Source organism: Anopheles maculipalpis, chromosome 2RL, assembly GCF_943734695.1.
Source record: "Anopheles maculipalpis chromosome 2RL, idAnoMacuDA_375_x, whole genome shotgun sequence".
NCBI classification, from domain to species: Eukaryota; Metazoa; Arthropoda; class Insecta; order Diptera; family Culicidae; genus Anopheles; species Anopheles maculipalpis.
The window spans coordinates 17,481,777-17,495,969 of record NC_064871.1 but is presented as its reverse complement, the minus strand read 5'-3'; the positions used below and the strand labels follow the sequence as shown (position 1 = coordinate 17,495,969).

General features: G+C 42.9%; 4 protein-coding genes across 5 annotated transcripts in view; 2 read left to right on the top strand and 2 right to left on the bottom strand.

The window, feature by feature from the left end:
* LOC126556713 (mucin-5AC) overlaps nucleotides 1-14,193 on the top strand; it is a 469,299-nt gene that overhangs the window by 108,348 nt on the left and 346,758 nt on the right. The gene's annotated exons all lie outside the window — the stretch shown is intronic.
* Nucleotides 1-14,193, bottom strand: part of LOC126559387 (histone H3.3A) — a 244,656-nt gene that overhangs the window by 93,256 nt on the left and 137,207 nt on the right. The gene's annotated exons all lie outside the window — the stretch shown is intronic.
* LOC126556958 (hemicentin-1) overlaps nucleotides 1-14,193 on the bottom strand; it is a 186,995-nt gene that overhangs the window by 53,692 nt on the left and 119,110 nt on the right. For both annotated transcript variants that reach the window (XM_050212538.1, XM_050212539.1), the window contains exon 10: nucleotides 6,029-6,188. In XM_050212538.1, the coding sequence (XP_050068495.1) occupies nucleotides 6,029-6,188 (160 nt within the window). The remainder of the gene's footprint in view (nucleotides 1-6,028; nucleotides 6,189-14,193) is intronic.
* The window catches only part of LOC126557535 (uncharacterized), a 272,688-nt gene that overhangs the window by 175,428 nt on the left and 83,067 nt on the right, over nucleotides 1-14,193 (top strand). The gene's annotated exons all lie outside the window — the stretch shown is intronic.

Below are 14,193 nucleotides of genomic sequence, written 5' to 3'. Positions count from 1 at the left end.
TCGCCTCAGTTATCCGAATCACAATAAACTATAACAATATAACTTTACATGTTTTATTCAAACAAATTTGCCACCGGTCACTAGCAGCCCGTTTTTTGTGTTGCGCACTGTAGAATATGTGTTCGCTTGGGCGGAGTGAACCGGAGGATTTTTTGTTGGAGTTGGTAAGATGTTATGCACATTGTACACATAAATTTCATTTGATGAATGCAGAAACTCCATCTTGCGCTCGGAGCCCATGCTATCTGCTCGGCAGCGTGCGTTACGTACCGTGGGTGACTGAATGTTCATCCTAGCGTTCGAGCACTGCAGTTACCGGGGCCCGGGCGAGTAGAACCGGAAATGTAAGTAAAACTTTTTTGCTCCCGCTATCCACCCCCTCCTCCACCCCACGATTCTCATTACACTGGGTGTCGGTGCGGTGCGTACTGGGAATGAGATGGAAAAGTTTTCCAAGCCGAATTTTCCACTCCCTGCTGCCGGTCGGGAACGCACGGTTTCGATAGGAAGAGATGCTGCTTTTATGAAATCGGTGGTTACAGAATGTGAACCCGGGGCGCCCGAACCCTCGAGAATATGGTGGCGCTACTAACTCGTAATCCAAATAGCCTGCACACGCTCGTTCTGTCGTACGCCGTCTTCGATCGAGTGGATGAAATATTAACATATTAGATGGAAAATAAGTTTCCACAGCGCGGCGGTACGGTTTTGGTAGCGGGAAAGTCAATTGAATTGTAAATAAAATTCGTTTGAAGTAGAATACCACCATACACTAGCGTGTTCCAAGGTGCGGCAAGTTTTGAAGCTGTCGGTGTGCATGAAACGGTGGGAATGCACGGGTGCTGAGCTACTTGCCAAAAAGCCCTGGCAAAGACAGACAGACGGTTGAAGGAAAAACTTTCTCCCGGGAGGGCGAGTGTCTCATGCTGGTTCCGATGCAGTGGAATAATATCTCTCACACCAGCTTTCCTGCTCCGGTAACGGTACGTTGCGGGCTCTGAGAAAGTTGGCCCAGTGGATCCCACTGGGCCTACAGTAGGGTTGTGCGAGCGAACTGTAAAATCGTATTTGTCTTGAACAACATTTCATGCGTTTCATCGATGAATACATTCGCCCACAGGAGAAGGAAGTCAGATTTGTTGGAAACTGGGTGCTGGGTGGTCGTGGCAGTAGCGATAAGAAAGTTGCCTTAAAATATGCTAATATTTTGCAAGCAGACCCCCATACCCGGTTCAAATCAGACGGGTGGAAAATGAGTTTTTATTGATGTTGTCGTAATGGGCGTGCGGTGCGAGTCGGTCGGTAATGCACAGCGAGGGTGTGAATGCTTCAAAGGGCATGAAGTTGATCGTAACTTCATTTGCACCGGTATCGGAGGATGGGTTGATGCTTTCCGATTTGGGTAATATTTTTGATCTGCTCAATGCTTAATGGGAGGAAGCTGTTTGATTTTTATTTGATAAGTTTGCAGTGAAGAGCAAGTAGCAAACTTCCGGCGGTAACATATGGCCGGGCATTACTTGCGCCAGTAACTTCAAAGGAGTAAATTTATGGAATATTTGTTGCAGATTATATTTGTAAAGTAATTGCACGTTAGAGGGTCGTATTTTTATGAGCTTATTAGGGGAGAGAAGTTTAAATAGGTGGAAAAATTTTAATGATCTTGTTTAGCTTGCGTTAATGCTGGATCAACATTACTTATTCTAATTTCTTGATTTTGTTCAAAAATATTTGAAGTCGTAACAAGGGTTCTTGACCGTATTTACCACACCGGATGTAGATTGTCTAAAGTCAAACGTTTTGTGATGTTTGATTCCATTGTTCTGTTCGAAAAGCTGTGAACGTTTAAATTGCACAAATATAAGATCAAAGACGCTCTCTAGCATCTTTTCTAGCAAGCAATTAGAATTTGAATTATTGAACTGTAAAGCATGCAACCAGTCATACAATCATAAAAGAACTTTATTTACAGTGGGTTTACCACACCTTCAAATGCTTAGTATGCATACAATTACCTTCACCACAACGTTCAGGTTTCGAAGCTCGAAAAATTCAACCGAAATTCGAATTTGCCCACCCTGGAAGAAACCAATGCCTGGTCGGAATGTTTCTGCTCGCAACACAAACTTTACGGCTTAGCGCCACTGTTTCTAACGATGGTTCGAGGAAAAATTTTCCACTCCCGATTTGTAACCACTCGTGCAGTCGTCGTTTTTTTTGCGACCCACAGAAAAAAAGCACAATTCTGCAGCACCTCTGCTGGGTTGCGGGAGGTGCAAGATGGGCCGAATGCACTCGATGCTCACTAAAAATTGCCAAACAACACAAGAGCAAGAGCAAGTTTTGAGCAAGGCGTCGAGATGCTCGTCCTCGCGCTGGGAGAAACACAAGCAAGATAGAAAGTACGAACCACGGTATAAAAAGCAAAGTCGAGCACGTTTGGAAAATTTTAAAATAAACACAATAATTTACATGCAAAAGTGTGTGGACCGTCTTGCTGAGTTGCACCGCGGGACCTGGTGTCTGGTGAGGTTCGGTCCGACTATGATATTGTGCTCGCGTCCCGGGTGGTTTTTGGACGAAGTTTTCGCTACCGTACCGCAGGCGTGTGGTAGATTCCCCGGGGTGGAATGCCAACGCTCGGAACCGCACTCGGTCGCCGGAAGAATGTGTCCGTTGCAGTAGGGCCCAGGCCCGGTAGAGGAAGCGAATTGTGCACGGTAAGTGAAATTTTACCCAATTTGGCCCTCCGTTTGCAAGGAGGTGCTATTCGCACGCTCTTCAGTGGGACGCAGCGTAAATATTTTGCAAAGTGCAACGAAAGTTTTGTGACTAATGAGTTTTCTCTGGTGAATTTTTAGACATTTTCTCGTAAAACTAGCAACCGGTTGTTTGCGTCACTGGGTAATACGTTTTGTTTTCGAAATTCTGGGTATTGGAATCGTGCGGAATGGTTATGGAAGGGACAGTAGGATAGTGAGCATTATTTTCTTCGTGCGTTCGACCCATGTTTTTTGGTCGCCAAGTGCCATTAGGTATCGGTTTGAGTAGTTTTCCATACACACACTTGTCTTGTGCAACACAAAAAATGGTAACGGAAAATTCATGACTTTTATAAAACAATCAACGATTACAAGAATGTGATAAATGGGAGTGTGTGAGCTGTTTAAATGATTGACTGTCAAGGAGCGCTGCTACCTGTATTTATTTGTGTCTTTTTTTCTAAATTACTAGAATGATTTGTGCACTTTGGAGCACCAAAGGAAGCAAACCATTGTACGAAAATCAGAAAAAACTTTTTTCTTATTGGGAATACTTTAAGCAATTCGAACGGAACGAAGCAATGATTATTCGTCTTGTTACTGGAAGAGATGGAATATTTAAATCAACACAGAATTTCCATGAATCACTTATTGAAAAGCTGTTTGTCAGATTTGTTTTAGTGGATATTCGCTCCAGGTCGATTTCTTTAGGAGAACGTGAAATAGTTTCTACTTTTCTTTATTTCGTAATGACGGCCAGGCCTTATTCTTTTAAATCTAATCTAGCTTAACAAATCATCAAACTTATATCCTATTTGGAGGGTAGACCTTTTCTTTCTCCCTCAATTCAAGTGCACCTTATCCCGGGTGAGCTCGGTTGTGGATGTTCTTGCTGCCAGGTATGGTTCTAAAGTTGTCCTCTCTATGGCTGCTAAGGGGTTAGGGCCTCTTTAGAGCAACGTGTCGTAGACACTACGTATCAATTGGTTCCCAAGAAAACCCCTTTTTCTTGTGGATACTCCTTGATGTTCACCACACCATGTATAGTTGCCAGCATTAGGCGGTTATGGCTGGCGGCCCACTACATCTTGGTGATGCTACAGTAGCATCACGCATTCCGCCAACATTAAAGCCACCAGTCACAACTACACGTCGTCCAAACCTAATTCAATTCAATTGGACATACGATCGGCGCATGTTGACGCCACCATTGCGAACGTGTAATAAACATAGAACAAAAAACACAACACAAACAAAAAAAAACAAATAAACATAATAGACTACAATCCACTAATAGGACGATAGTGCGTAAAATCAACGGGAAGGGAGAGCGTCCTGATGCTAAACAGTTTTTATTGCAATGCTGCATTGCATGGAATGCTTTGCGGTACCGCGCAACTCGTACATTAAAGGCGTATAATATATCGAGACCTTAAAAGCAAACAAAAAGAACCATAAAGAGAACATTGCTTACCTTAGACTCGATCAGTTGCATGCAAACTAAGCCACTCAAATAGCTGCTTTAAAGTATCTCTAAGCTTTCCTTCCTATCTTTAGCGATCTGATCTGAATCACAAAACTCTTTCATGACAGCATATTAAGCCACATCAACGATTTACCTTCGTGATACGAATTGCAACAAATGAAGGTTTCCGTTTACACCTTCCCGTAATAATATGGGAAGCTAATCGTAAATTTAAGCTTCCAATATTTTTTTCCCAAGGCTTTATCTGCTTTGGGTAACTGAAATTAAATTAATCCTCATGGTAAAAAAAACGCTCCCGTTTGGTGCAAATTAAATTATCAAACTTATGATACAAATATTGGCAAAACAGACGACCCGCTTTTATGGGTAAAAATGGGAAATGAAAAGCTAAATGGGTTCGCATGCGACGCGCGAAATATCTTCAGCATTCAAGTTGCTAAACGTCTTATCACACCGCAAAGGTTGTTGCCGTCGTAGAGGTGTGTGGAACAAAAAATTTCAATAAAAAAGTTTAATAAAATACCGAAACGTACGACCCACCCGACGCGTTGGGATTGTGGCCAAAAGGTGTAAGGCAAAAGCTCATGCAGAGTCGAGATTACGGAGTGATTGTAGAAGCGCCGAAAGGGTAGATTGACGCATAAAAATCCATAACCTAGCACAGCTCCCTCCAGCGCTCTCCGTGCCGTTTCCTGTGGTGGCAGCAATGTTGTTATGTTAGAAACAGAGGATGAAACAACAGACGTGTGAAACAAAACACAAATAAAGCGTAATCCGTTTCATAAATTGCCACTACTATAATCATCAATAATGGTTTGCCGGTTGCCCTCTTGAAGCTTGCGCGCGAGAGCAAAATTGTATGACCGTGTGTGTGTGTGTTTGTGCGTGTGTGGTGCGTTTTGTCGCAACAAATGTTAGCTTTGGGCGATGACGCTTCACTGTCATCGTTACCATCGTCGCCCGTCTGATTGGATGGTAACGTCAATAACGTCTTCGGTTGTCTTGGCGTTTGCCTGTAGTTGTGTTGGTTGGAAAGGATTCACTGATGTATCCTTACTGCCGTTTCCGGCACTACGAGAATCAACCGTTCCGTGACGAAAGGTTGCGAAAGGTGGAAACTGTCTGTACTCCGTCAGCCAATGCGAGTTCGGTGGGATGGTTTTCTGCAGGGAAACTCTGTACACAGCATCTTCTGGTTGACGTCTTGCGAGCAGAGTTTGTTATGGTGTTATTATTTGTGAGTGTCTACATAGTTCGCGCTCGTCCACACCTTTAGCTTTTGCTGCACGAAAAGCAAGTCCCGACAGGTGACAACAGTGTGTGAGGACGTTGGAGTAGTGATGGAATCATTTTCTTGATACTGCCATCATTAAGGTTTTCATTTACTCTTTTTTGTTGGGATTTTGTTGTATAGTTTTGTATAGTTTATGATAAAATAAAGCTGTTTATAAACAGTATAAATTAACTATCACAACGAACTTAAATGCAAATGAAAAATATATAAATAAATATTGGAAAACTGGTACAATACTTGTATAACCCAAAACAAAAATTACATGGAGAACAAAATGGCGCTATGTGAAAGGATTCGACCGTAATCACGCGAACTACTGTAATATTTTCTTTTTCTTAGCTTAACGCCAGTGGTTTATTGTCTAAATGGCTTAGCAGACTTATCGACAAGCGGAACGGTCTGGTCTGGTGTCACCTCTGCCACCAAATCGTCCTAATAAACTCGTAGAATATAATGATTCTAAATTTAAAAAAGTTTCAAACTTACACATCACTTTCAGATTGACCGTATTGCTTTCTCCATCCCCCTCGACGTTCGAAGCGATGCAAGTGTAGTTTCCGGCCTGGTGGCGCGTCACCGTCTGTAATGCCAGTGCTGTACTGCTCATGATGACACCTGACTTGGAGTTGTGCTGAACGGCTTGATCCTGCAACGATTAATGAGGAATATTTAGACACCAAAAGTAACATACAAAATTGGTCCGAATAATTTGGCATGAAAAAGCTGGCACGTGTTAGCACTTCAACATCGCACCAGCAACGAGAATAGCATCGTTTGGGCAATCATAAACCGAACCGTGCCGCCTTCTGCAGAAACTCTCTATGCATCGTCTCTAAACGGTTCGCGTTTCAAAAATACGAACGCAAAATGTTTGCGGTTTGCGCTGCCGGCTGTTTAGCGTGAATATTTGGGTGTTACATTTTGTGCCTGCTTCCCAAAGCGACCATCACCAAACGCAAACGAAGCTTACGTTTTTTCCAGTAGCAGTCGCAGGCAGCGAAAAAGGTGTTGCTGTTTGTTTGTGGGCCGGTTGGTACCTTTGTACCGTTTCCCTCTGTGTACCGTGGTGCTCATGAGAATCACTTTGAAGTTATTAGTCAATGACACGAAATGAGCAACTGAAACGTGGCGGGGTTTGTTAGCAAATGACAGCCGGATGTCCTCGCGAGATGGAGATGGTAGGTACATTAAGTGAAATAAAATTTTCGTTATGATCATAAAAATATGCTACCCCGGGTACCCGGGATGCTGCGAAACCTTCGCCCAGCATGAATGTTGGTACACGATGTTGCTCTTACAGGGCACAAGCAAACATACCGTTGCCGTTGCGTTAGTGTGGGGCAACCGATTTGGCGGTAAGGATGGACGTTTCCCGCCCATCCGCGTCACAGGAGACTTGGAGCAAAAGTCAAAAGTGAGGAAAAACAAGTGCGTAGGCAGTAAATTTGAGCTTTATTATTATGATTATTTATTTAGAGTCTGCAGTGGGCGCACGGTGAATTTTCCATTTACCCTCGCGCGGTCACACGGCCGTACGCAGCCACTTTCGTAGGATGAGCTACCAGGCGCCTCCATGCGGTGTACGATGCTGCAAAAACCACACCGTTGGGCGTTTTCTGTGTGTGTGTGTGTGTGTGTGTGTGAGCGCGCGCGTCATATTTTGTTACCCTGCCCGGGGCCAACCTCGGAAGACACAACCGAGGCGCAGTTAAGGGCACGGCATCGGTTGGTTGGGCAGATTGTTAGGTTTCGCAATTTTTTTTTTTATATTGCTCAAATTCGTCGGCTGTTTGCAATGGATCGTCGTCGTGAGGTGCAGACCACGGTTCAGGTAATAGGAGAAGAAGCTCTACGTTTAATGTAACGGTTTTTCGGGACAGGAATGCTTCAGCACTGGAAGGCTCGTTGCGGGAAAAATGTACAAAGCACCGAGCGTTTGCAAAACACGGCAGAGCACTTTAATGTGCGGGAGCAAAGATCGTTGTTTGTGCGCGCCCATGTTTTGTAGCGCACAAAATGACGCCGATCCACTGCCGTTGATGTCATAAAAAAGCATGAATGAAAACGGCGCCATAGGTTTTGGCGCATGGGTGAAGGTAGAAGACGGAAGGGCAAGAGAAAAAAAAAGTGGTCACCATGTTAACACCGCACCAGGTGATGGTTTAGTTAGTTTATGTTGTTTTTGTGCTTATGTGTGTGTGTGTGTGTGTGTGTGTGTGTGTGTGTGTGTGTGTGTGTGTGTGTGTTTGTTTGCCCCCAATGCTGCATGTTTCCGTTCATGACAGTGAGATTATGAATGCTTGTTGTGCCGTCTTCTCATAGCGAAGCGGCGTCATATATTGTGATCATGCTGCCGGTACCGCTGGCAAGTTGGCGTTAAACGCACAAATAACGCATCATAATGCGGCGTATGTGTGCGACGGGCCATAACACTCACCACGGTCGCCCGGGTCACTGCAGCAGGTACGGTTGCTATCAAGTACATTTAGTGGAGCAAAAATAAAGAAAAAGAAAGGAAACATCTGAAGGTATTTCTGATGACGGTATTTTGCAAAACGCGCTGGGTTGGGTAGTATTTCAATACGAAAGTAATAATACTGTTGAGCGTTTCATTAAATTGAAGCTGCTGGGTAATGTTGATTGAGGACGGTTTAAGGAAGGCAGCGAGAGTTGATGGGAATTTGTGGATACTACGTGCATGTTTAGCCAAGAACAGGGGTAAATGCAGTTGGAGTTTCACTTTTGGTATGTTTGAAATAAATGTTTTAGAAAGAAGAAGAGGAAAAGAAAAGAAAACACAGTGACATTCATGTCTCCCAAAATGTGTTCTCTAAAGTGTCATAATTTACCAAAAATTACGGCGAATTTTTCTTGAGTACGTCGAACAAACATTTTTGGCAAAATATTATACCTTATTATACGCAAATCGTCTAAAATTTTACGTTAGAAATTGTGTGAAAACAACCACAATTACATGAGCTTGTTTAGAAGGGTAAGTGTACCAATTATGGACGATTTTGTACAGCATTTTCACAAAAACAACGATTGTGACAAAGCTGTAAGCTCAAAATTAACAAATAAAGATTTATTTCGTAGACACATATTTTCTACGTATATTCCCGTTTAAATTTTGTAATTTGAGTAAGTATCACGAAAGTTATAGCCATTTTTCTAAACCCCTCCGATGTACCAATTGTTGTGCTATGTGTTCCAATTGTTGTGCTAGTCAAATATCACATTTAGAATCAATTTCTCTCAAAACATTGAACTTTAACCAAAAGAATAATTCTTTTTAGGAATTATCATATGCTTACCAAAAATAATAAAAAACACATTTTTCACCGATTTTAAAATCATGGTTTTGAGCGACAAATTTTGCTTCAATTTGATGTAAAATGACAGCAATTTGTGCTGTATTTTTCGAATCGTCAGTTGGTATTTAATTCGGTCATAAAATACAATAGCCATGGAAGGTGTAAGTTATTTTAAAATAAAATATGCAATTTTCAAGTAAATAGAAAATTATTTATTAATTTAAGTGCATAAAATATACGAAATTAAAATATTTTGTCTTGACTTGAGAAATAAAGCTTTGACATTTAATATGACTGCTCAAGCTGCCAGCATGAGCATAGCACAACAATTTGAGGTCTCGGTTTTCCTTGCACCAATTGTTGTGCTATTTTTAAAATCGATCAAAAAAATAGTTATCATCGTATAATTTGCTATTTTTTCCATTTTTTCTATGATGGCACAACAATTGGTGCTAGCACAACAATTGGTACACTTAACCTACGACTTTTTTAGTGTCTTCTTAGTAGTCAGTGCAGACACATTTTATCTGACAGTTGAGCTACGCCAAGAAAGTTAGTGAGCAACTAGATGCGCCTGAGAAAGTTTGAATACTCGAGTAAACTAGTGTGTTTGAGCAAACTTGAGCGCTCGTGGTACCTCATCAATAGCACACAGCTTAAACTCGCGTGCTCAATTCGCAGAACTGAGCGCTTAAGTTAAGCTAAAGAGCTCATTTCATAACACTAGTGCTTCGAGTGAAGTACCCAAAAATATGCATAATATTATTGAAATAACGTGGAAGCGGCCTAGTGTGCACAGCCAAAATAAAAAAAAAATTATAATACAAGTCATCAGGACAATGGATCACCATATTGAAGACCTTTTCAACCAGGCTGTGAAGCAGGAGAGCAGTAATAACATCCAAACGAAGCTTTTTTTCTGCGTTCAAAATTTGTCCACCACCGGAACCGACAAGAAAAACGGATCACCAAAACGGTTTCGAAGATGCGATGTTGAAACTGTCATTTTGGCGGCAATTTGGCGTGCTTTGGTGTAACACCGTGAACGCAGACGGGAAATTTGGCATCAGTGTCCTGTGACGACACGTTGCTAGAAAGTTGTTAGAAAGTAATGCAGGGAGGGCAAAGCGGCCCCATAACTGTCCTGCGCCTTGTTACGCCTGCATTGACGTGGTACTCTGGCAGGCGCCATGACGCGCAATGATTACAAAAACAATAAAGTAATAAAAGAAAATTAAATTCTAGCAGGAAAATGTGTTCATTCAACGTTTATTTTGGACGCGCGAAAAAACGCTTTTATGGTGCAGCATAAACAAGGCACGGTGGTTGTGGGCCGTCCTCAAGGATGGGTTGTATGGATTTTGTTTTTTTTTTCTTTGCTGCTTGCTTGGTAGAATAGAAAATTGGCAACTATTGCAGGGAGTAGAACGATGGCAGAAGGGTGCAAATCCTACGAGAAACGATGGCTCCGTTTGGTTCGATATCGTTCAAGGTTGTGCCCTGGAAGTAACAGGACAGTTTGCGTGTGTTTTCTATGAGAACATCAAGAGGAAGAAACGAACGAAGAACCTTCCTTCCTAGCTTCTATTCGATGAACGGTTAAGTTTGTTTATGTTTGAAAACGAGAACGATGAGAAGGATAGTGTGTTTAAGGAACAGAAACAGCCTGACACGGGAAGAGGATTTTTTCGCTGAAATCGTTGCGTACGTACATGTGAAGCATCGTGATTGTTGGTAAGAACATGGAACTGCTCGTTATCGACAGACGTTTTTATTTCCTTTCCAGTGTGTAGCACGCTTAAAATGTAAGACACCACTGATAGGGAAAATGTTAGTGAACGCGTCCTCGTGTTGAATGCCGTTGTTTAACAATGTCATTTAAAACAAGGTTTGAATTGAGGCTCCGTAGTAGATTAAATTATTATCGTCATTAGACATACACACCAGATAGAAAAAAGCATTTGACGAAACCATCGACCGTCCTTGCGTATCCTTCACCCATTATAGAACGAATGTTGGTGCACCGGATGCTCGAAGCAGAGTGTTTTAAGAACAAACCAAAAAAAAAAAATACACTGCCTTTCTGCACACGATGTGGCTGCTGATAGGAAAAGAAAATCAACGAAAACGGAATGGAGTAATCAAGAGTGCAGTGAAAATGAAAATTACTCTTCGTTTCCGCTTTCTCGGAGGCGCTTGAATGGGCTGATATTGGGAACCATGGAGCGCTCGTTCCTTTTTAATGGTTGGCCATTACACGAAAGAGAATATTTGACGTTTTTTTTCCTAGTCCAGAATATTTTTTAGCGAGTCCTCATCTTCGAACACGAGAAGTGCAACTTGTTTTAATCGTTTCAAATTGAGGCATCCATTTGAAAGGGCATCGGAACGAACGGTGACGATGGTCTAGCAATGATGGTTTGCCATTCGCGACGATGGCGTTAATTGTGTACGTTGTTTTAAGCTTCCAATTTTGCTTTTGATGCAGAAAAAAGCTCATCGATCGTTAAAACTGACCATTAGCATCTTTTCGGATTCGTGCGGTTGAGAGCTTCTGTTGTCATGGGAACGAAAGTAAATGATGATACGTAAGGTTTTTTCAATCGTTTACCAACTTAACAATGTTGACCGCGGATTAAATTGTGTAAATGATGCTGGTTTCTTGATGTGTTCGTTCCGATGATATAGGATGTCTTTCTGTTTAACGAAAATTGTGCATTATCAATTGATTTTTCTGATTTTACTGCAAAATGGGCAGCACTTTTAGATGTATATTGCTCATAAATGATCGAGAACTTCAATTTGAAAAAGGTAGTTTCGGCTTGAGACTTAATATAACAGACCTATAACCTAATATCTCTTCATATTGGAAATAAGCATTGAAAAAAATTGTCTTCTTTTATTCAATTAAAACACCTTAAATAGCATTTGCGCGAAACGACATTGGATCAAAGCGCAAAATGCTGTGAAGAACCAGGCGTCTCCATTGGAAACATTTAAATATTTCTTTCAATTGCTAAGCATTACAATAAACAATCTAATACTGCAAAGTACCAGTCGTCTGACACTTCTACACAGAGATATTCATCGCACCACCGTTCAGAGGACACACCGCACAGGAGTACTCCGAGTAGCCAGCGCCTTCCAGACGGTTTCCTACGATGCAGCTTGCGTGGTCGCAAGTACTATCCCGCTAGTCCTCCTCCTAGAGGAGGATATTCGCTGCCATGACGACAAGGTAGCGAGGGGATATACTGGACCAGCCAAACGAAAGCGACGCAGAGAGGAGACCATGTAACGCTGGCAACAACAGTGGACAGCCGGAGCAGAGCAGCAGGGATCGCCGGGGATGAAGACGAGGAGATTTATCCCGGACATTATGTCCTGGGTAAATCGTAAGCACGGAGAAATTGATTTCTTTCTATCTCAACTCTTTACAGGGCATGGGTTTCTCCGGAGCTACTTCGTCGAGAAAGGCATCCTCGACGGTTCGCCAAACTGCCCGGTGTGTGAACATGACGTGGAAGATGTCGACCACGTAATGTTCCACTGTCCACGGTTTGCTCGGATCCAGCATGAGATGCAGCAGCAGAGCCACACCCGCCTGACGATGGACAATCTGGCGGCGGAAATGTGTGCCAACCGCGACACCTGGGAAGCAGTCCGGACTGCCGCTCGGACCATCTTCAGAAACCTCCAAGTGAGGTGGAATGAGGAAAGTCCACCAACGGCAAGACGAAGGCGACAACAACGACGGCGGAACACGGAACGGACGAAGCAGCAACAGCTGCCGCCGTAACCGCCCACAAAGGACTACAACGACAACGGAAGCAGCAGCACCAGCGACGAGTAACCAGAGCAGCAGCAGGAGCTTAGACACAACCGGGAGTAACGGCTACGGACGGACGGGTCTGAGCAGCAGCAGCGGAAAGGAAGGCACGAAGCAGCAGCAGCAGCCGAGACAACTGGGACGAATGACGTAGCAACCGCGCGTCAACTGGATGAGTGCATCGCACAAACGAACCTGCATGGAGTACTACGCACATCAGCGCATCGGCAGGTTTCGGATCAGGTCGAGGAGTGGTTTAGTTGGGTCGCATCGGCTGCCGGGTTCGCTTCACGGGCCCAGCGTCACGATGAATCCCATACCCATACCACATACCCCATCTTGAGGGTTGGTCTGTAGCCGCAGACCACCTTCCGAGATGGGGACCTTTTGAAGGTTCCCTCTCCGTTAACAAAAAAAAAAGTACCAGTCGTCTTCATTGAAGAAAAAAATCGTCAAAATCCTTTTTCTGTTGAACATTTCTAATAGACCAATTTTTAACCAACAGTTCAAATATTTGTTAAGGCTTAAGTAGATGAAATTGTTCAACTTGCACCACAACAAATAATCGCCATTAATCTTGCAGCTTTGACCATGCGAAGTTGGGAACGTACTCTTTACTCTCGTTCCGAATTATGCGAAGTTCTCGGTGAAGAGAGCAAAAGTTCCATTTTAAACCTTTCGCATTGCTTTTGCAGGATTACTGGAAAATGGAAGAAGATATACTCCGGTTGGTAAAGTACGAAAGCGTAAGATCTGCTCGCGGAACCGCAAGCATTCGGGCTGCAACCGAACAAAACTCTTGAAACGCAATGAAGCCACGATATGTCGAGCGAAAAATATGGAACCCCTTCGATTGGAAAGGGAGTGCAATGCACCGGGGATGGAATGAGGAAGAATTTCATTTAATTGAAAAACTGTTTTACAATCAATGGTGTGGAACTTTTCCAATCAAATTGTTCGTCCATAGTTTTTTAATTGATTCTATCTGGCCCGTTCGCGCAACGGTACCTGATAGTCTTTGCACAGACAGGCGATCGACGTGCTATATAATTCTATCGCAATTTTGCCAATGGGGAAGCCTCCATTTGTATGACTATTTTTCTTGTCCAAGTGCTCATCGGGTGGGTAACATCGTACAGTTGCCGAAAAATAATTGACCTGATTGGTTAGCGGTGCACATTATGAATGACCGTGTTTTCGTGGGCTTGCTATTAAAAAACTATTCCAAGCTGATAATGCCCGTTATTTCGATAACTTTGCTACTTAACTTGATAGCTTTAAAATTGTTTTTGAGTAGGAAAACCAAATCGCCAATAATAACTCTAGGCAAACGTTAAACGAAAAAAGCAGTATAAGCCAATGGTGCAAAAGTTTCCCGTCTCAGATGCATGAATGCAGTTGATCTGTTCCGCGGAAGCTTGAACCTATACGTAGAATAAAAAGCAAAAACCATCGGTCGAAAGCCGTTCCTTTTTTTGGGGAACTATTTTCTTTTCTGCAACGGTCAG